The sequence below is a fragment of the Balaenoptera physalus genome (assembly GCF_965194825.1).
Source record: "Balaenoptera physalus genome assembly, chromosome: 20".
Taxonomy (NCBI): domain Eukaryota; kingdom Metazoa; phylum Chordata; class Mammalia; order Artiodactyla; family Balaenopteridae; genus Balaenoptera; species Balaenoptera physalus.
Window position 1 is genome coordinate 59,112,031 of NC_138901.1, and position 21,850 is coordinate 59,133,880.

Consider the following 21,850-nt stretch of genomic DNA (forward strand, 5'->3'; position numbering starts at 1 on the left):
CAGAGAAAATGGATGGAGGAATTTTCGGAAGAAATATTTCAGTAGAGTTTTCCACATCTGAGGTGTATGCGTTTCCAGATTGAAAAGGCAAGCTCAGTGTCTATCTCAATGGATCTTTAGAAAAGAAAAAATAAAAGATCTACCATCATGTAATATCAGAACACACGGGAAAGGGAGAGGATGCTATAAGGTGAGACGGAGGGAGGGAGGGAGGGAGAAAGGAGAGAGAAACCAAACAACATTGTTGATGTAAAAGACACTTTCTTTTTTAACTGTGTGGGGAAAATTGTGGTAATTTAAAAATTTTAGTAAACATCGTTGGCTTGAATGTTGACCAAACTTACTCATTAGAAGGTCTATGTTGGATGTCATTAAGTCGGTAGAAACACTGCATCCTATCGGCCAGCGTCCTTTCTGATGGGCCACGTGTCTGTTCTGATTGGTTGCCGGCTTTTGTTTTCCTTCACGTTGTTTCTTTCCATGGATATCATAAACTTAGCTCTAATAGAGAGGTTCCCACTAATAGGTCAGAGTTTAGCAGCAGCATTTGGCAATTTATACAGTCAGAACAACCACCCCTCCCACTTTTTTCAGGTGCCAGGGTTTACAGTGGTGATGTGGAAAGCAGAGATAGCAGTGGCTCCTTTCCTGCTCGGGAACTTTACAAATTATTACTCCCCTTTTTTTCCTCCTCACTTGGTAGTTATATTAAGTCTCTGGGGAAATGAAAAGCCAGTCTTCTTTCAAAATCAGATGGAGAAATTCTGTCCTAATGCACTAACAGCTCTCGCCTCCCTTTCTGAATGATTCCAGACCCTCCGATCCCCTCTGGAGGGTTTGAGGTAGAGGCGGCAGGGAATTATACATCTGGTTTATTACCCTTGGGAGACTTGGCCATCAGAGGCTCCCGTGTGGAACAATCCTATATATGAAAACAAATGAGATTCTGCTTGGTGAAGCTTAGTTGAGCAGTGAAGTGGTGGGACTGAGCAGATGTAGGGCTTGGTGTGCTGAGGGCTTAGTGGAAGCGCCTAAGGAAGGGATGGTAGAAAGACAATGTTCAGATATTTGAATACTTAGCGTGTAGAGGGGGAGTCAAGCCCCCTTTTATGGTCTGACTCCAAAAGGCAGAAGCGGGTCTTACAGGTGGATGTAAACTCAGTGGGCAGCAGAGCGGAGCTAAGAGCATGGCCTCTGGAGTCAGGTAGCCTGGGATGGAGTCCCAGCGTCACTGCTTACCAGCTGCTGACTTTGACCTTGGACCAGTTACTCATGCAATGGCCGTGTTCAAGTGAACTTCATTCAATGTCTCGATACACAAAAATAACCATGTTATAATGGCTGCTGGTGGTAGTATTCTTTATTTTTAATTGCAAAACCAATGTGACCTCATTAGAGAAAGTTTTCAGAACTGAAGGAAACATATCACATGAAATATCACAGGTCTTATACAATTTCTAAAATTTGTCTTTATTCTCGATCTTTTTTTTCCCCCTGTGCTAATGAATATTTACACAGTTGTAACCAGCCTTTTTACTTAACATTATAACATAAGAATGTTCCCAGGTTTCATCTTAAGTCTTATCACATATTTTTTTTTAAAGCTACCCAGTACTATCTTATATGCACTCACTGTATTTTAAATTACTGATTACATGCTGTTGGACTTTAAATTGCTATCAGTTTTGTAGTGTGGTAGTATTGCTAGTTTTAGCTCTTCCTGTTTTGTTTTGTTTTTTAATCATTTACTTACATTAAGTGGGATTCCTGGATTAAGGAGTATAAATGTTTTTATTACTCTTAACATTTTTTTACTTAAAGAGCAATGCCCTTCCACCTAAATAGTGCGTTTAATATGTGTTTATCTCTTTTTTCTCCTCAGATCCCACTACCCTAGCAGAGGGAAAAGAGCACAGTGCATGTTTGGAAGACCCAAGATAGAGACTGAACTGAACGAGGAAAGCTGCAGTCTGGTGGCGAGATGTGCAGTGAGGCCCAGCCAAGCCAGAAAAAGCAAACGTCGGAAAGAAAAAAGAGGCCACCACAGAACGCGACAGCCTCTTGTGAAGGTACCATAATCTACTTAACCTTTCCCTGACATGCAATGTTGTGATGGTTAATTTTATGCATCAACTTGACTGGGTCACGAGGTCCCCAGATATTTGGCTAAACATTATTTCTGGGTGTGTCTGTGAGGGTGTTTCCAGAAGAGATTAACGTTTGACTCAGTAGACTGTGTGACAGAATAGAAAATAATAGAACATATATATATATATATATATATATATATATATATATGCATTGGTCTCTGTGCCCTAAACCCTTTAGAGCTCCTAAAGCCCTTGTAAGTTGCTAAGTGATAAGAACACTAGGAGCATCTATTATTCCATATTTGTCTTTGATCTTGTCTCTGACACAGGGGCTCCTAAAACTTGTAAATTTCTAAGTCATCAGAGCACGAGGCTTGTCTTCTGTTCTATTGAGGTGACGCTGGGTGTGCTCCTGGATGGGGGCCTGGTCACCAGGAAGTCCAAGCCATGGTTAGAAGCTTGGATATTCAGTCCTATCCCGGGGCCTGCGCCCCGTCCTCTAGAGAGGGGAGAGGGGCCGGAAATAGAGTTAATAATTGATCATGCCTGTGTGAGGAATCCTTCATAAAAATCCCACTTGTAGGGGGTTTGGGAGCTTCCAGGTTGGCAAACACATCCACTCCAGAGGGAGATGCACCCCAGCCCTACGGGGACAGAGCCCTGTGCCCGGGACCCTCCCGGACCTCGCCCTAGGTGTCTCTTCATCTCGTTGTTCATCTGTGTCCTTTATGATGCCCTTTGTTAAACTAGTAAATGTAAGTAAGTGTTTCCCCGAGTTCTGTGAGCTGCTCTAGTAAATTCATCGAATCTGAAGAGGGGGTCGTGGGAACCTCCGATTTGTAGCCGATTGGTCAGAAGCCCAGGTGACAAACTGGACTTGTGGTTGACATCTAAGGTGTGGTCAGTTGGCATCTGATGTGGGGCGGGGAGCAGTCTTGAAGGACAGAGTTCTTCACCTGTGGGATCGGACGCCATCTCCAGGTAGGTAGTGTCAGAATCGAGTTAAATTGTAGGACACCCCGCTGGGGTTGTGAATTGTTTGGTGGGAGGAAATGCACATCTTTGGTGACCAGAAGTGCTGTGAGTGTCCTGTGTGAGGAGCAGAGGAGACACACAGGAGGAAGGCTGAGGTTTTTCTAACTCAGGAGGAGGACTGCGTCGTTTTTCTAATGCACTGAGTAAAGCAGACGGCGCTCCCCAATGTGGGTGGGCATCACCCAGTCTGTTGTGGGCCTGTATTCAGGCTCTGTCCATCTATCCTATTGATTTGGTTTATCTTTTTTTTTTTTTTTGCATTGTAAACAATGTTTCAATGACTACCCCTGAACATGACAAGAGTGGACTTACTGGGCCGTGCTCTTCAAGGGTTTTCTCAAGGTTCCTGATACACACTGCTGCACACTGAGAGGTGGTGTCAGAATCTTTGAGTGGGCAGTGTTTCACAAGAGAGCCCTGGCACCATCAAAACCCTGGCACTCCCCACTCCTCTCCATTTCGGGGTCCTCGGTTCTGCCTGCCCGTGGTGCTTTCCCAGTGCCTCTCATTTTTATCAACCCTCAGATAACCCGCTTTCCTCCCTCCTTCCGCAAGCGTGTTTCATCAGGAGTCCAAACCCAACTCGTAAATGAGCTAGCTATAGGATTTGGGGCCCGTCATTTAAATTCATTGGAATCCGATTCTCTCATTTGCCAAGTGAGAGGATTTTACTACATAATCTCTTAGGTCCTCTCAGTTACAGTTTTATTTATAATATTAAATAATTGAAAATAACCTAAATGTTCAACAACAAGGTTTGGTTAAGTAAGTCATGATATATCCAGATGATAGAATACCAAGCAGTAATTTTTTTAAATGTATTTTTATTATATCGCATGAGAGCAGCTCATGTTCATCATGCTAAGTGACAGCAGCATGACACTGTGCGATTCCAGATTTGTATGTACAAATCTTAATGTATAAAATTAAACAGAAACATACCATAAGACTAACAGCAGTTCTCTATATGATTGTATTATTGGTAATATATAATCATAAAAATGCATTTTCTTTCATTGTGAAAATCAGATACTGAAGTAGGATCAGCTTAAAGCTCCTTGGCCTCTGTGCAGGTGTTCTTGACCTTTAGGCAGGGTTAGGCCCTTTGTCCTGAGCTCCCACTGTATCTAGAACAAGACTTTGTTACAGCCAACACTACCCTGCATCATAACTGCCAGCCAACATGTCTGCTTCCTACTGAATTCTGAGACTCCTGACGGCAGAGTTCCTGTCTTGTTTATCGCTATAGCATGGTGCCTGGCACTTAGAACATGCCAGGCACATGTTGACTAAACGTTGAAACAATTTCTGTTGGAACTATAGACCAAAGTAATCAGATTTAATTCTGCGGCTTGGTATTGCCCACTCCTTTTCAGGTTCCACAGTCAGTAACACAAGCATCTCAGATAATATTTTTCCTAAAAGCTTTGTCTACAACTTGGGTAAATTGCCACCGCGAGATGGGTGCTGCTTGGGTGTCTGGGTGGGAAAATTCCTTTGAGGGATATGGAGACATTGGACAGCTCTACCTAGCGGCATCCATCATTTGCGCATGCATCTACCTCCCTTACTGTGATTCCTTGCTCACCATGCAACTTCCAAGTTGTAATTTGGCTTCTTGTGGAAATGTCAAAACAGTAAATGTGCTAGCTGGTCTGGAGGGCATAAGAGACTGTTCCCTCTGGCAGTTGTGTTTCTCATGGTAAATTAATGAATTGGCAAAATTTGGATTCTGATGACCCAATGAGATGCCGCCACCCTGTGAAGTCCCTTGGCATGCTTCGTACCATCTATCTTATCTCCAGCAATAGTGGAGAATCAGAGAGGAGGGCTCATCGTCTGGAATGCTAGGGAAAGGATACCCCAGGATGGAAGGGAAGCTGCCGAGGTAAACTTCGGACACAACTGGACAGCTGTGGACAAACCTTCAGGTTTGGGTACAAGAAAGTTTTGCTATGGATTAATTCTACACGTGACGAGGAGAAGACCAGGACAAACTATGCTATGATCCATTATAGTTACACATTAACGGAAAAGGCACTAAGATGTCCTTAGCCATTTACTTTCTAAATTGTTTTTCCTTGTGTCTGTAACTAATCTAATTGATATTCATGTTTAGTTACTATATATATATGTCTATATATATGTATATATATAGTTTTTAATAGAAAAGGCTTTTATTTATTTATTTTTAATTTTTGAATTTTGTTTTATTTTTTTATACAGCAGGTTCTTATTAGTTATCTATTTTATACATATCAGTGTATACATGTCAATCCCAATCTCCCAGTTCATCACACCACCACCATCCGCCCCCCCGCCGCTTTCCCCCCTTGGTGTCCATACATTTGTTCTCCACATCTGTGTCTCTATTTCTGCCCTGCAAACCGGTTCATCTGTACCATTTTTCTAGGTTCCACATATATGCGTTAATATACAATATTTGTTTTTCTCTTTCTGACTTACTTCACTCTGTATGACAGTCTCTAGATCCATCCATGTCTCAACAAATGACCCAACTTCGTTCCTTTTTATGGCTGAGTAATATTCTATTGTATATATGTACCACATCTTCTTTTTTATTTATTTATTTTTAACATCGTTATTGGAGTATAACTGCATTACAATGGTGTGTTAGTTTCTGCTTTATAACAAAGTATATCAGCTATACGTATACATATATCCCCATATCTCCTGCCTCTTGCATCTCCCTCCCATCCTCCCTATCCCACCCCTCTAGGTGGTCACAAAGCACCGAGCTGATCTCCCTGTGCTATATGGCTGCTTCCCACTAGCTATCTATTTTACATTTGGTAGTGTATATATGTCCATGCCACTCTCTCACTTCATCCCAGCTTACCCTTCCCCCTCCCCGTGTCCTCAAGTCCATTCTCTAGGTCTGTGTCTTTATTCCTGTCCTGCCCCTAGGTTCTTAAGTACCTTTTTTTTTCTTACATTCCATATATATGTGTTAGCACACAGTATTTGTTTTTCTCTTTCTGACTTCCTTCACTCTGTATGACAGACTCTAGGTCCATCCATCTCACTACAAATAGCTCAATTTCATTTCTTTTTATGGCTGAGTAATATTCCATTGTATATATGTGCCACATCTTCTTTACCCATTCATCTGTCGATGGGCACTTAGGTTGCTTCCATGTCCTGGCTATTGTAAACAGAGCTGCAGTGAACATTGGGGTGCATGTGTCTTTTTGAATTATGGTTCTCTCAGGGTATATGCCCAGTAGTGGGATTGCTGGGTCATATAGTAATTCTATTTTTAGCTTTTTAAGGAAGCTCCATACTGTTCTCCATAGTGGCTGTATCAATTTACATTCCCACCAACAGTGCAGGAGGGTTCCCTTTTCTCCACACCCTCTCCAGCATTTATTGTTTATAGATTTTCTGATGATGCCCATTCTAACTGGTGTGAGGTGATACCTCATTGTAGTTTTGATTTGCATTTCTCTAATAATTAGTGATGTTGAGCAGCTTTTCATGTGCTTCTTGGCCACCTGTATGTCTTCTTTGGAGAAATGTCTATTTAGGTCTTCTGCCCATTTTTGGATGGGGTTGTTTGTTTTTCTAATATTGAGCTGCATGAGCTGATTATATATTTTGGAGATTAATCCTTTGTTGGTTGATTCATTTGCAAATATTTTCTCCCATTCTGAAGGTTGTCTTTTCATCTTGTTTGTAGTTTCCTTTGCTTTGCAAAAGCTTTTAAGTTTCATTAGGTCTCATTTGTTTATTTTTGTTTTTATTTCCATTACTCTAAGAGGTGGATCAAAAAAGATCTTGCTGTGATTTATGTCAAAGAGTGTTCTTCCTATGTTCTCCTGTAAGAGTTTTATAGTGTCCAGTCTTACATTTAGGTCTCTAATCCATTTTGAGTTTATTTTTGTGTATGGTGTTAGGGGGTGTTCTAATTCCATTCTTTTACATGTAGCTGTCCAGTTTTCCCAGCACCACTTATTGAGGAGACTGTCTTTTCTCCATTGTATATCTTTGCCTCCTTTGTCATAGATTAGTTGACCATATGTGCGTGGGTTTATCTATGGGCTTTCTGTCCTTTTCCATTGATCTATATGTCTGTTTTTGTGCCAGTACCATATTTTCTTGATTACAGTAGCTTTGTAGTACAGTCTGAAGTCAGGGAAACTGATTCCTCCAGCTCCATTTTTTCCCCTCAAGACTGCTTTGGCTATTCGGGGTTTTTTGTGTCTCCATACAAATTTTAAGATTTTTTGTTCTAGTTCTGTAAAAAATGCCACTGGTAATTTGATAGGGATTGCATTGAATCTGTAGATTGCTTTGGGTAGTATAGTCATTTTCACCGTATTGATTCTTCCAATCCAAGAACATGGTATATCGCTCCATCTGTTTGTGTCATCTTTGATTTCTTTCATCAGTGTCTTATAGTTTTCTGAGTACAGGTCTTTTACCTCCTTAGGTAGATTTGTTCCAAGGTATTTTATTCTTTTTGTTGCAATGATGAATGGGATTGTTTCCTTAATTTCTCTTTCTGATCTTTCGTTGTTAGTGTATAGGAATGTGAGAGATTTCTGTACATTAATTTTGTATCCTGCAACTTTACTAAATTCATTGATGGGCTCTAGTAGTTTTCTGGTGGCATCTTTAGGATTCTCTATGTATAGTATCATGTCATCTGCAAACAGTGACAGTTTTACTTCTTCTTTTCCAATCTGTATTCCTTTTATTTCTTTTTCTTCTCTGATTGCCAAGGCTAGGACTTCCAAAACTATGTTGAATAATAGTGGTGAGAGTGGACATCCTTGTCTTGTTCCTGATCTTAGAGGAAATGCTTTCAGTTTTTCACCATTGAGAATGATGTTTGCTGTGGGTTTGTCGTATATGGCGTTTATTATGTTGAGGTAGGTTCCCTCTGTGCCCACTTTCTGGAGAGTTTTTATCATAAATGGGTGTTGAATTTTGTCAAAAGCTTTTTCTGCATCTATTGAGATGATCATATGGTTTTTATTCTTCAGTTTGTTAATATGGTGTATCACATTGATTTGTGTATATTGAAGAATCGTTGCATCCCTGGGATAAGTCCCACTTGATCATGGTGTATGATCCTTTTAATGTGTTGTTGGATTCTGTTTGCTAGTATTTTGTTGAGGATTTTTGCATCTACATTCATCATTGATATTGGTCTGTAATTTTCTTTTCTTGTAGTATCTTGGTCTGGTTTGGTATCAGGGTGATGGTGGCCTCATAGAATGAGTTTGGGAGTGTTCCTTCCTCTGCAATTTTTTGGAAGAGTTTGAGAAGGATGGGTGTTAGCTCTTCTCTAAATGTTTGATAGAATTCATCTGTGATGCCATCTGGTCCTGGACTTTTGTTTGTTGGAAGATTTTTAATCACAGTTTCAATTTCATTACTTGTGATTGGTCTGTTCATATTTTCTATTTCGTCCTGGTTCAGTCCTGGAAGTTTGTACTTTTCTAAGAATTTGTCCATTTCTTCCAGGTTGTCCATTTTATTGGCATAGAGTTGCTTGTAGTCGTCTCTTATGATGCTTTGTATTTCTGTGGTGTCCGTTGTAACTTCTCCTTTTTCATTTCTAATTTTATTGATTTGAGTCCTCTCCCTCTTCTTCTTGGTGAGTCTGGCTAAAGGTTTATCAATTTTGTTTATCTTCTCAAAGAACCATCTTTTAGTTTTATTGATCTTTGCTATTGTTTTCTTTGTTTCTATTTCATTTATTTCTGCTCTGATCTTTATGATGTCTTTCCTTCTACTAAGTTCGGGCTTTGTTTGTTCTTCTTTCTCTAGTTCCTTTAGGTGTAAGGTTAGATGGTTTATTTGAGATTTTTCTTGTTTCTTGAGGTAGGATTGTATTGCTATAAACTTCCCTCTTAGAACTGCTTTTGCTGCATCCCATAGGTTTTGGATCATCATGTTTTCGTTGTCATTTGTCTCTAGGTATTTTTTGATTTCCTCTTTGATTTCCTCAGTGATCTCTTGGTTATTTAGTAACGTATTGTTTAGCCTCCATGTGTTTGTGTTTTTTACGGTTTTTTCTCTGTAATTGATTTCTGATCTCATAGCGTTGTGGTTGGAAAAGATGCTTGATATGATTTCAATTTTCTTAAATTTACTAAGGCTTGATTTGTGACCCAATATGTGATCTATCCTGGAGAATGTTTGGTGTGCACTTGGGAAGAAAGTGTAATCTGCTGTTTTTGGGTGGAATGTCCTATAAATATCAATTAAATCTATCTGCTCTCTTGTGTCATTTAAAGCTTGTGTCCTTATTAATTTTCTGTCTGGATGATATGCCCATTGGTGTAAATGAGGTGTTAAAGTCCCCCACTATTATTGTGTTACTGTCAATTTCCTCTTTTTTAGCTGTTAGCAGTTGCCTTATGTATTGAGGTGCTCCTATGTTGAGTGCATATATAATTATAATTGTTATATCTTCTTCTTGGATTGATTCCTTGATCATTATGTAGTGTTCTTCCTTATCTCTTGTAACATTCTTTATTTTAAAGTCTATTTTATCTGGTATGAGTATTGCTACTCCAGCTTTCTTTTGATTTCCATTTGCATGGAATATCTTTTTCCATCCCCTCACTTTCAGTCTGTATGTGTCCCTAGGTCTAAAGTGGGTCTCTTTTAGACAGCATATATATGGGTCTTGTTTTTGTATCCATTCAGCGAGACTGTCTTTTGGTTGGAGCATTTAATCCATTCATGTTTAAGGTAATTATCGATATGTATGTTCCTATTGCCATTTTCTTAATTTCTATTTCCTTTCCCATGTTAGGGAAGTTTTCGACTATAATCTCTTCAAATATTTTCTCTGGTCCTTTCTCTCTCTCTTCTCCTTCTGGGACCGCTATAATGTGAATGTTGTTGCGTTTAATGTTGTACCAGAGGTCTCTTAGGCTGTCTTCATTTCTTTTCATTCTTTTTTCTTTTTTCTGTTCCACGGCAGTGAATCCCACCATTCTGTCTTCTAGGTCACTTATCCGTTCTTCTGCCTCAGTTATTCTGCTATTGATTCCTTCTAGTGTATTTTTCATTTCGGTTATTGTATTGTTCATCTCTGTTTGTTTGTTCTTTAATTCTTCTAGGTGTTTGTTCCTTAATTCTTCTAGGTCTTTGTTAAACATTTCTTGCATCTTCTTGATCTTTGCCTCCATTCTTTTTCCGAGGTCCTGGATCTGCTTCACTATCATTATTCTGAATTCTTTTTCTGGAAAGTTGCCTATCTCCACTTCATTTAGTTGTTTTTCTGGGGTTTTATCTTGTTGCTTCATCTGGTACAAAGTCCCCTGCATTTTCATTTTGTCTGTCTTTCTGTGAATGTGGTTTTTGTTCCACAGGCTGCAGAATTGTAGTTCTTCTTGCTTCTGCTGTCTGCCCTCTGGTGGATGAGGCTGTCTAAGAGGCTTCTGCAAGCTTCCTGATGGGAGGCACTGGTGGTGGGTAGAGCTGGGTGTTGCTCTGATGGGCAGAGCTCAGTAAAACTTTAATCTGCTTGTCTTCTGATGGGTGGGGCTGGGTTCCCTCCCTGTTGGTTGTTTGGCCTGAGGCGACCCAGCACTGGAGCCTACCGGCTCTTTTGTGGGGCTAATGGTGGACTCCGGGTGCGCTCATCGTGCTTCTGTGTCTTTGCGCCCCCTATTATTCTGCCTGGAATGCTTCCCCCTGCCTCTTTGGAAATTTTGTTTGCATCCTTCAAAACCAAGATAATCCATCATGTCAGCAAGCATAGTTTCTTGCTCCCTCCTTTGGGTTTTCACAGTCCTTTAAACAAACCTATTCTCTAGCAATTACCCTCGGTATTATAAATACCTGTTTGCACATGTTCATTTCTTACTAGACTATGAACTTCTTGAGAGCAGAGGCCGGCCATTCATCTCTGCTGAGCCAGTGCTTAGCTCAGAGTCTGACTCATCATAGATCCTTAATTCAAGTTTATTGAATTTATTAATTAAGCCATAACCAAGGCATCACCATCCATTTAATTGCAAATGAAGTCACAAAGATGGAATTAACAGCCTCATTTTTATCAGCCTCCTGATAAAGAGATGACAAACACTGAGTGCTTCTCACAATGCCAGCTCATGTAGAGCACAGAAAAGCATCCAAAGGCATTGGCCCTGGCCTTGAGTAGATTATAATAGAGTGGGAAAGATAAGACTTACATTCATAAAACAAATGGAGGACAACATTAAGAATGTTGGAAAGTCATGTTGGTTGTAGCAGGCATCTGAACTGCTGGGGCTTGAGGCCAGAAGGAATGCGAGCAAGTCCTCCCTCACAGCCTGCCGTCCTTCCTAGTAGCACGCTTGGCAGGTAGGGTCACTTGGAGTCTAGTGAGGGAGGCGGGAGGGAGACATTGCAATGAGTGTGCTCAGAAAAGTTTTCCATATGAAGCTAGATCAAACGTACTATTGAGGAATATGTGGTTTGGGGATTGGTAAAGAAGAGGGTTGGGAGAAAACCATTTGAGAAGGTGACACGAGGTGGGAAAATGCTGGATATTGGAGTTTAGAGGCACAGGCAATCTGAATCAGATCTTTAGGCACCACAGTTGTTTGAAGAATTCCGTTGTGCTGTGTAGCCAGAGATAGCAATAAAAACAATAAAATCTGTTCTTCTCTTTTGCTTTACCATCTACACAATGTTTATGGATCCTTGAAATAGTCCTTGGGTCCTTATGACAGTCCTATCTGGTGTGCTGGGTGTTTAGAGGTTGAGTCTTCCTTGACCTCATCACACCACACCCCATCTTAGGCTAAGACAGAAACCCTCCTCCATGCTCCAGAGGGCCCCTGAGCTTCCCTCTGACATGGCATGTTCACATGCTAGGTTTATTGGTTTATTCCTGGGGAAAACAGGCACCATGTCTTATCTGTGCCCAGTACCTGGAATAAAATAGGAATTTGGTGAATGTTTGCTGCATGAGTGATTGAATGCATGGATGTAATACAATGCATGGCAATCCTACTTGCTATTATGTTATCTCTATCAAGTGTCTCATTCTCCGCCTGAGTTCACAAGCTACTCAACAAGTCCCCAGCAGTAAACCCAAAGATCACACCCCATCTCAGAATCTTCAGCCTGCCAAATATTGAATGGACAGAGTTGCCCAAGGGTCAGCTGGAGCTATCCCTCCTCCAGGCGTGGAGTTACTATAGGCTGAATAATAAAGATAACAGAGCTTTGAGCCTGGCATGGCATGCCTGCTAGAGCACAGAAACAGACATGACCCAGCAGCCCCAGGCTCTGCTGATAACAAAGACTTTCTGAGCAATGGTCCTTCAAAGCAACAAATCAAGACAGACAGCCTGCCAAAAACATGCTGACCCAGCAGACTCAGAATCCCTTACCCGCTGAGAAACAGCCCTCCCAGCCTATCCATCACTTAGACAACTCAAATTAGATGGTGAGAACATCAAAGAAGCAGAGTATGCCTTTGTGGCTGTAGGAAAGCTCCTGGGCAACCTTGCCCCACATACTCCCCTCCCTGCCTCTCAGGGAGCCTGAGGAATAAATACCTTCGTCTGCCTGTCAGATTTCTACCCATCCTCCAAGGCTCAGCTCCAATGCCACCTCCTCTATGATGCCTTCACCCATCTCAGAACAGCATATTGTTAGGTCAAGAGTAGGTTTTGATGTTGTTCAGGGCAAGAGTCTCTGCACTGCCCATATTCTCATCTTCTGGTCCATCACCTCTTCCCCTAAAGAGGTACATATAAGGGGAAGTTCTTTGGGGAACAAAGAACCCCTCTGTACCCAACACCCCAATGCAGAGCTCTCTGAAAGAGCAGAATTGAATGATAAAACTTGAAACTCAGATTGGGCTTCCATCTCCTCCCAGAGCCAGCACGCTAGTCCTGGGGTCTTAGTGCCTCTCAACATGGCAAGGATGAGTGCTCAGGTGTGTGGGAGGGAGGAGACTTTGTCAGTCTCAGGCAGGCTCTGAGTTCATTCATCAATCCTGCCACATGGGAGGGGCGGGCAGGAGAGGGAAGAGATTGATTGATTGATTATTGCTTATTCTTTTCAAATTGGTTGACCCCATTCACGTATAAATATGGCTTGGTTAATGGCTTGGACTGTGATCAATCATAATGGCAAAGGGTGGTGGGGGGCACCTTCCTTTCAGATGTGACTTTAACTCCAACCACTGATCACACATCCATGGAAGCAGATTTTTAAAGTGACTCTTCAGCACTCAACATCCATGTTCTGAGCTGAATCCACAAATGCCTCGTGAACCATCTAAGAGGAGGGAGAATGTGCAGTCTCTTCATCCTGTCCTTGACCAGAGCATTTAAGACAATTTATCCTATTTCATGTGCTTCAGCATACAAAGAACAGGTTCTGCTGCTATAATAGAAATTCTTGATTTGGAGGCAGGGCAGTCTAAGACGGTTAAACAGCAGGTGTGCCCCACCTCCAATAATATTTCCCTGCCTCTACAGTTACAGGCATGCCCCACCCCCAGCAGTCTCCTACAGCCTTGCTAAAGCCAGTGAGTGACCAGACAGGGGATGCCCCTTGATCACCTGGCCCTGTTGGCCAGAGGGGCTTGCGTTCCTGGGCCTCCTGGGGCTATAACAATTGGAAAAACTGTACTGGGCAGACTGCCACACACTGGGCACTGCACAAACAGCAGACTGAAGCACAACTCCAGTCTGCTTTTGAAAAAAGTCTATTTACTTGTCCTGGAGCTTCAACCTGAGAAAGTAAAATTATCTATAACTACAATAATTAGTTAAGGGATACACAAAATAAAAAGATGTAAAATATCACATCAAAAACGTAAAGCATGGGAAGAGGGACTAAAAATATAGAGTTTTTAAGATGTGTTCAAACCTAAGTTATCAATTTAAAATAGACTGGTGTATGTATAGGCTGTTATGTGTGAACCTCATGGTAACCACAAAGCAAAAACCTATAGTAGATACAAAAAAAAGATAACGAGAAAGGAATCTAAAGATAACACTAAAGAAAGTCATCAAGCCACAAGGGAAGAAAGCAAGAGAAAACGAAAAGAACAGAGAAGAACTAGAAAAACAACCAGAAAACAACACAGTAGCAATAAGTATATACCTATCAATAATTACTTTAAATGTAAATGGACTAAATTCTCCAATCAAAAGACATAGAGTGGTTGAATGGATTAAGAAAAACAAACAAACAAGATTCATCTATACGTTGTCTACAAGAGACCAACTTCAGAGGTAAGAACACACACAGACTGAAAGCAAAGGGATGGAAAAAGGTATTCTCTGCAAATGGAACATAAAGAAAAGAGAACTCTCCTACACTGTTGGTGGGACTGTAAATTGGTGCAGCCACTATGGAAAACAGTATATGGAAGTCCCTAAAAAAATTAAGAATAGAACTATCATGTGATCCAACTCTTCCACTTCTGGGTATTACCTGAAAAATATAAAAACAGTAATTCAAAAAGATAAACACACCCCTATGTTCATTGCAGCATTATTTACAATAGGCAAGTTATGGAAATAACCTAATTATCCTTTGGTGGATGAATGGATAAAGAAGATGTGGTATGAAATCCTGCCATTTACAACAACATGGATGGACCTTGAGGGTATTATGCTAAGTGAAACAAATCAGACAAAGAAAGACAGATACCATATGATTTCACTTGTATGTAGAATCTAAAAAAATTGAAACAACCAGACAAAACAAAATTCATAGATATAGAGAACAGATTATTGGGTAGAGAACAGACTGTTGGTTACCAGAGGAGAAGGGGGTTGGGGGGGGCAGAAATGGGTGAAGGGGGTCAATTTATGGTAATGAATGGTAACTAGACTTATGGGGATCACTACATAAAGTGGGGATCACTTTGTAGCATATATAAATATCAAATTATTATGTTGTACACCTGAAACTAATATAATGTTATATACCAATTTTTACCTCAGATAACTATTTTGACAGGCTGTAGTATCTCCTCAGATACTTTAGTTGAGAAAGAATGGAGACCAAGGTTTTGCATCCATTGGGTTGGCTGGGTCTTCTGGCATTGGTGAGGGAGAGGTTAACTGTGATGTGGCAGCCAGGGCCTCTTAGCCATGGGTTGCCATAGAGACAATCCTGTGATACTCAGTACTATAGGCAACTGTACCAGGCAGCCTCTCCTTGCTCAGCCTATAGCAGGCATGATGCTGGAGATGGCCACCCTGGTCTTTTCTTTTCCCATTTAGAGACCTCAGAAACTGCTGCCCTGAGGATCCATGTGAAAGAACTTCTATACTTCTGGTACATTTTCCTGCTCTTTTGCCCTTTTTCTGGGAAACAAGCAAAGCAAAACAAAACAAGAGCTCTGTTTTAGAAAAAAAAACTCAGAGGGGACCTGCAGTTGGTGAGCTGCACAGAGAAGCATTGCCCAGACTGGGGTTAGACAGGGCCCATCTCTATTCTGAGATCTTTCTTCCTTGTCAGATGATCATTTATCCAAACCTTTCCAGACTCAGAGGTGGACCCCTGACCTGGCTGTCTTGCCAGCTGTCAGAGCACGCCATTAAAATGCTCTTCCTAATTCTAACGAAAACAAAGATAATATGTTCTAACACAATGCTAAACACTTTAAATACTTTACCTCCATTTTATAGATGAGAAAATTGGGATACAGAACGTCCAATGACACGCGTAAGGTCATACAGCTGGTTGACTCCAAAGTTCATGCAGTAGCTACTCTGCTGTTCTGTCTCTGACGCTTGGCTGAAACTAACCTCCCCCGTGACTTCTCCTCATTGGCCCTTATTCATTCTCTGGAGCAATAGAGGATGAATTTCCTTCTGTTTCACAGCTTTGTCCCTTGGAGAAAACGTGCATGATAGCCTTCAGTGAACTGAAAGCTCTGTGGGCAATTGCGAGAAACGGTTATGCTCAGAAGGCAGCATTTTGCCTCTCCTTGTTCCCTTCTTCTCCACGATAAACATCACTGTTTACCCTTAAAATGTATAATAAGAGTTCCTGCTCATTATTCCCAACAAATGCATTGATCTCAGAGTCTTTCCAGAAAAAGGCAGACAACCCTTGATTGCTGCTCCTCCAGCCACCCCCTCCACTACCCAGCATCAGGCCAGCAGGGCTGACATCTGTCCCTCACCACACCATCAGCTTACACGCTGTCTGGCAGCCACTGAGGGAGGAACAACCTAGGAGGCGCACTCGGTCCCTTGGTCCCAAGAGTGGTGTCAGTAACAACAGGTCATCTGTCTTCAAGCAGACTTTGGGAAGACAATTTGGTGACAGTTTAGTGACAGACAGGACACACCTTTGGGTATTGACTAATTGTCAGGCATGGGTTGAATTCCCCAGAAACTCACCTCTCCTTCTGCACTGTGCCCTCAAAGAACAAACCTACAATCAAAGGATGACGGTGATTTTTCTCATCCCATCAGATCATTTTGTAGGTAAGGAAACTGAGACCCAGGAAGATGAGACTATGTTACCCAACAGAGGCAGCACCAGGAACCAAATGCAGGTCTGTCTGAATGCAAAGTCTACCTTCTTAACCACCACGCCATAAGGCATACTGGTCACCCCCGTCTCCGGCATGGACCAGCACCCTGACTCTGGGAAGGCTCTAAATCTCTAAATTGTCAAGTACCATATAGAACTGGTGTGAGTGCTACATGGGGTGTAATTCGTTGTGCTCCTAGCACAGTGCCAAGCATGGAGTAGCTTCTCCATCAGAGGTACCCAGTGTCGTCAGCAGGGGCTGGGACCCGTGTCTCTCTCATGTTTCCCTGGTAGGGCCTCTGTACATCTGCCTCACTGGTGCTCCTTATCATAGCAGGGGCAGGGATGGCACTGTTCGGGGCGGAGAACAAGGCAACAGCCAAGCTTGGCCCTCAGTGAGCTTGCAGGTCAGCAGAAGACAAAGGGGCAACACCCATCTTCTGCATCTTCTCTGTAGAATTCGATGCAGCTGTGTGATCCCTCCTTCCTGAAGGCCCTTACTCTCGTGGCTCCTGAGAGAGCACTGTCCCTCTTTTTCCTCCCTACACAACCATGAACTCTTTTGCTGACTCTTCATTCTTCCCTAGATCTCTTCATGTTGGGGCCCTCAGGGCTCTTCCCTCTCATCTCCAAAGAGACCTTATCCTAGGTGACGTCATCAGGTCTCATGGTGCTAAATACCAAGTGGACGCTGATACCCTGAGCTTTTCCTCTTCAGCCTGAACCCCTTCCTCAGCTCCGAGCTCCAACATCCAACAAACTGCATGATGTTTTCAATCTGATATTTCCTGGGCTTCTTAAACTGAGCATTTCCCAAACCGAACTGTGATTCCCCATGCCAAACCGATTTCTCTCCCCCACTCCCGTCGCTCTTACCTTTGGTTCCCACAGTTGATTCATTCAGTGTGTGTGTATTCAGTGTCATCATTATTCCAAGCGTTATACTCTAAGCAGCAGAGAACAAGATAAAGTAAAAATGACTAAGTCCCTTTTTTCATACAGCATATAGTTTAGTAGGAGAGCCAGAAAAGAACCAGTAATTCATTTAATAAATAACATACTGTACTTTTAGGGACCAGTACTTGCCCCTCCCTCTATATCCCAAGTTGCTGAGGCCAAAGTGTTTAAAGTCATTCTTGACTCCTGCCTTTCCCTTACCTTCTCTCTCTCTCTCTGTTTTTGTTTGTTTGTTTGTTTGTTTGTTTTTGGCTATGCAGCTTGTGGTATCTTAGTTCCCTGACCAGGGATTGAACTCGGGCCCTCGGCAGTGAAAGCACCGAGTCCTAACCACTAGACGACCAGGGAATTCCCTCCTTTACCTTCTCTGTTCAATCTACTGGTGCGTCCTATCAGCTCTACCCCCAAAATACTTCTATTTTGAATAGAGTTCTTAGCGGTGAGGTGTTGATAATGGATAGGATAAGGAATGATCACAGAACAGGCCACATGCTATGTCTGGAGAAAAAAAAGGAATAAGATGAAAAAAAAAATATTCCTCCATTCTTTAGAGAAACACAGGGAACACACTCACTTTTGTTTGCAGGGCAATTCATGTTCTTGCTGCCCTTGGGTTTTGTATTTCTCCAGGACTCCATTCTTTGTGGTGGGGCTCCTATGATTCCTTATCTTGCTGAAGTGGGGTGGTGGTACTTGTCTCGCCATTGTATTCACGCCAAGAAAGATCTCAGATTGTTCTATGAAGCCTGACAGAGGCACAGGTGCAGGGGGATACCATTCCATGCCCCACCGTCCTCACTGGTATATCTCTGCCCCATCCCGTGAGTCAGACCCTTAGAAGTGTCTTGCAATGTTCAAAGGAGGGCTTTCCTCGTGGGCTAAGCTAGATGGAACCCAAAAATAAAAATAGCAGGCATAGCAGGTGTCACTTCTGCAGGGTGGTCATCCAATGATCTGTTGGACACTGCTGGACATATAAATGGGGGGCAGGAATGGCGTTTCTCCATTGTCCTCACGCAAATGGAGACTGGGGGTCTGCAGGGTCTCACCTGGCGCCCACGTTGTTCCCGAGTCCTGGCAGTTTTCAGAGCTTTCTCTACGACGTGGGGTGAGCGTTGGGAAGATCCTCACGTCGACTCCTTAACCTTTCTGCCTGGTCCCATTGGGTCTCATCCAGACTCTACTTCTCTCTTTTTCCTTTCCCAGCCTGGCATTGAGGGTGAATGGAGAAGAGCCTTGCTTTCCCAGTCTGTACAAAATCTGTCGCTGGAGTCCCACAGTTCCCCCCTTCCTCCTGAGACCTCACGTTCCAAAGCTCAACAGCAAGACTTACCCACTTTGTCAGTCTCCTGAGGCAACTCTGTAGAATGTCTAGCTGGCCGAATGATGAAATAAGTATGAGAAAAACACATCAAAATAGCACATCAGAATCTCTCCACAATGATTGTTGTCATGGAGGAAGGTCCAAAATGGTGAGGCATGCTGCGTCTATAAATGTAAGACTCATGCAGTTTATAAAGAGTCCCCCTGTGCTAATCTCCCTTAATCTCCTCATCAGTGCTGTGAATTAGTTACAGTTAATATAGGCAGATGATAGATAAAGAGCTAGTGCTTAAATGCAGGTTTTCTGCTTAAGTTTAGTGCATTATTCAATCCCAGGTGAAAATCCAGGTGAGTAATGATCACTACCAGTTCTAATAGATCTCTAGTCTGGGCCATCTGAATTTCCCTCAAATAGCCAACTGAAGGCATTTCTCCCTCCCTCCCAGATATGGACAGTTCATCAGGGGGAGTCATAGGCTTACTGCCCTTACTCATTGCCCCGAGTGAGCCCTGGCCTGTTGTTTTCTACCATTCTCTGGAGAGAGAGGTGTGATTTGAAGTCAAGACAGGAAGATGGGTCTTTAGAAAGTGACGGGGAAGAGCAAGCAGGCTTCCAGGCGACCTTGATGGGGGTGGGAACGAGTTGCACACTTGAGCTTCAAAGAGCAGAAAACAAATGTGAGGTGTTCAAAGCATGAGCAGCATGAAGGGCTTGGTGCTGATGCTTCTTCTGATTTGTTTTTAATTAGACGTTGTTCAAGGGGGTGGGGGGAACCTGAAATGCTTCTGTGAGGATCTGAATTTTAACCCGCCTGCTGGGAGCCCTTTATGGACACTGTGGCCTTCCATCCTTCTCATCATTCTTTTCCTAGACAGGAATGGAGCTGAGGGGAATCTGGAGCGGACCTTCTCAGGTTTGGGTGGACAGAGGCTATTTTTTGTTTCTCTTGATTGCAGCGTGGTAGGGTGTAGGGGCAGGAATGGAGGCCTGCAGTTTATATAATTTGGGGAGGCCTCTTTGAGAAGAAGAAAAAAATTGGTAGAAGAACCAATATTTACTTAGAAAGAGAAAACAGTCAAAACGAATTTCTAGAGCCTTGGGAACTTAGCTACCTTTTTTTTTTTTTTTTTTTTAAGTCTCTTCAGACAATTTACAAAAAAAAAAAGAACAGCTTAAATAGAAACACTTTCGGATGACACCCTGGTGTCCCCACTCCTCCTGGAACATTCTGCAACCCCCAGAGACTCCCAGCATTACAGGGTCTCTACAGGGGTGGGGGACCCTGAAACTTAAGCTTCGTTAGCTTCGTGGGAAATCGCTGCGGGGAGGAGGTGGGACAGGCATCAGTGAGGGCGCCTGACAGCGGGTCGCAGGAAAGAGGATGTCGTGGGGGGTAATTACCCTTCCCCCCACCTTGGGAGCATCCCTGGGCTGCAGGGAGGAAGCTCTTGGGGAGGCAGCCACCCCACAACTGATCCCATATCAAGCAGGTTGGGCATCTCTGCTCAGCAGTCTGGGGACCCACCAGCAGGCTCAGCTGGCCGAGGGCATCTTTCAAGGCTGCTCCCTCTTCATTCCAGGCTTCAGGTGGTGGCCAAGGAAGGCTCCAGATTGGAGCATTTCAAGCTCTTCTCCTGTGTGGATCCCTTCGGGAACATAGACTCTTTCCCCGGAGTCCCCTGGGAACTTCCCTCGCAGTGTTTCTTCTCCAGCCCAGAGGGAATGAGACTTCTGCTCTCTGTACCCATCCGGGGGCGGTCTGGGGGAGGGGACTCCATCTCTCTGCCAACCCCACCTACAGACTTCTCACAGAGGCGAGAGGCGTTGCCGATCTGACGGCCCCCCTTTTCTTTTTTTTTTACTGTTTCAATATAATTTTATTAGCAGTTATTACATCAAAATTCACATTTACAGGATCCAAAGGACTGTCTTAGAAAATTCTAAAGTATATGTAGTTAGATTTTAACAGTAAGATAGAACATATCCTCATTATAGCACAGCCCTTAAAAAGTCAAGAATAATACTGAGAATTAAGTACACTTCTGTCAAGAACTAGAAATGAATTCTGTGTGCATAGTGTGACTTAAAACAAAGTTCCATGGAAGTATAATACGTCTATGGATGTGAATTTCAGTGGCAAACATCATTAACTTCCACACAACTGACACCAAAGGAATTTCCAATCAAAGCACAAGCATGGTGGCTTTCGTTCAATGTAGAGCTGTGATAATTCTATAAAGAGACCCTGAATCCTTAAGTCTTGTAACATGATTTTATGCTGTGACACTAATCCAAAACACATCAACTCCAATGCATAGATTCTGACGCATCATGACAAAAAGATGGCCTTTTTCTATATCAGTGTGTTTAATGACTGTCTTGACAGGACCCAAGATCACTTTCTTCTTTTACTTCTGACTCCTGGCAAGGTGGATCCCACTCCCCTACCGCCGTCCCTGCGCGTCAAGTATAAGGCCCCACTCCCTTTCCAGGCTGGCTGGCCAGACCCTCATGTCTGCTCCAGCATCTGCAGCTGTACCTGGGAGGTGAGGCAGGCAGGCGGTCCTTGCTCGTGTGGCTAATGGGGCAAGAGAGCTCGGTGTGCACCACAGACCCAGCATTTCTGTAAGATGAGGAAATCCTTCCGGGGTCTCTGGGCTTGTGCATCAGCCCGCATCATCAGAGGAGCTCTGCCCTGGGAAGCCTCAGATGCTGCCTCATGAGTTCTGATTTACAGGCTTTTTTTTTTTTTTTTTTAATGTATTGAATTCCCTATTTCGCTATTTTTCCTTGATCAATTCTCCTTCAGTTGAAAACCCACAAGGAAGGCGAAATGTGTGACAGGATTCAAGGACCGGAATGCCATCTATGCCCCAAGCGCTCACAAGTGCACACATGCAATTTTGCATCTCATTGCAGGGATGCCACAGATCTTTCTAAGGAAACCAAGGAG

The 21,850-nt window shown here is 42.8% G+C and overlaps 1 protein-coding gene across 1 annotated transcript in view; it reads left to right on the forward strand.

Annotated features, from left to right (window-relative positions):
* The window catches only part of ADPRM (ADP-ribose/CDP-alcohol diphosphatase, manganese dependent), a 386,060-nt gene that overhangs the window by 212,065 nt on the left and 152,145 nt on the right, over positions 1 to 21,850 (forward strand). The window contains exon 7 of the mRNA XM_082441418.1: positions 1,883 to 2,069. Coding sequence (XP_082297544.1) covers positions 1,883 to 2,069 — 187 coding nt within the window. The remainder of the gene's footprint in view (positions 1 to 1,882; positions 2,070 to 21,850) is intronic.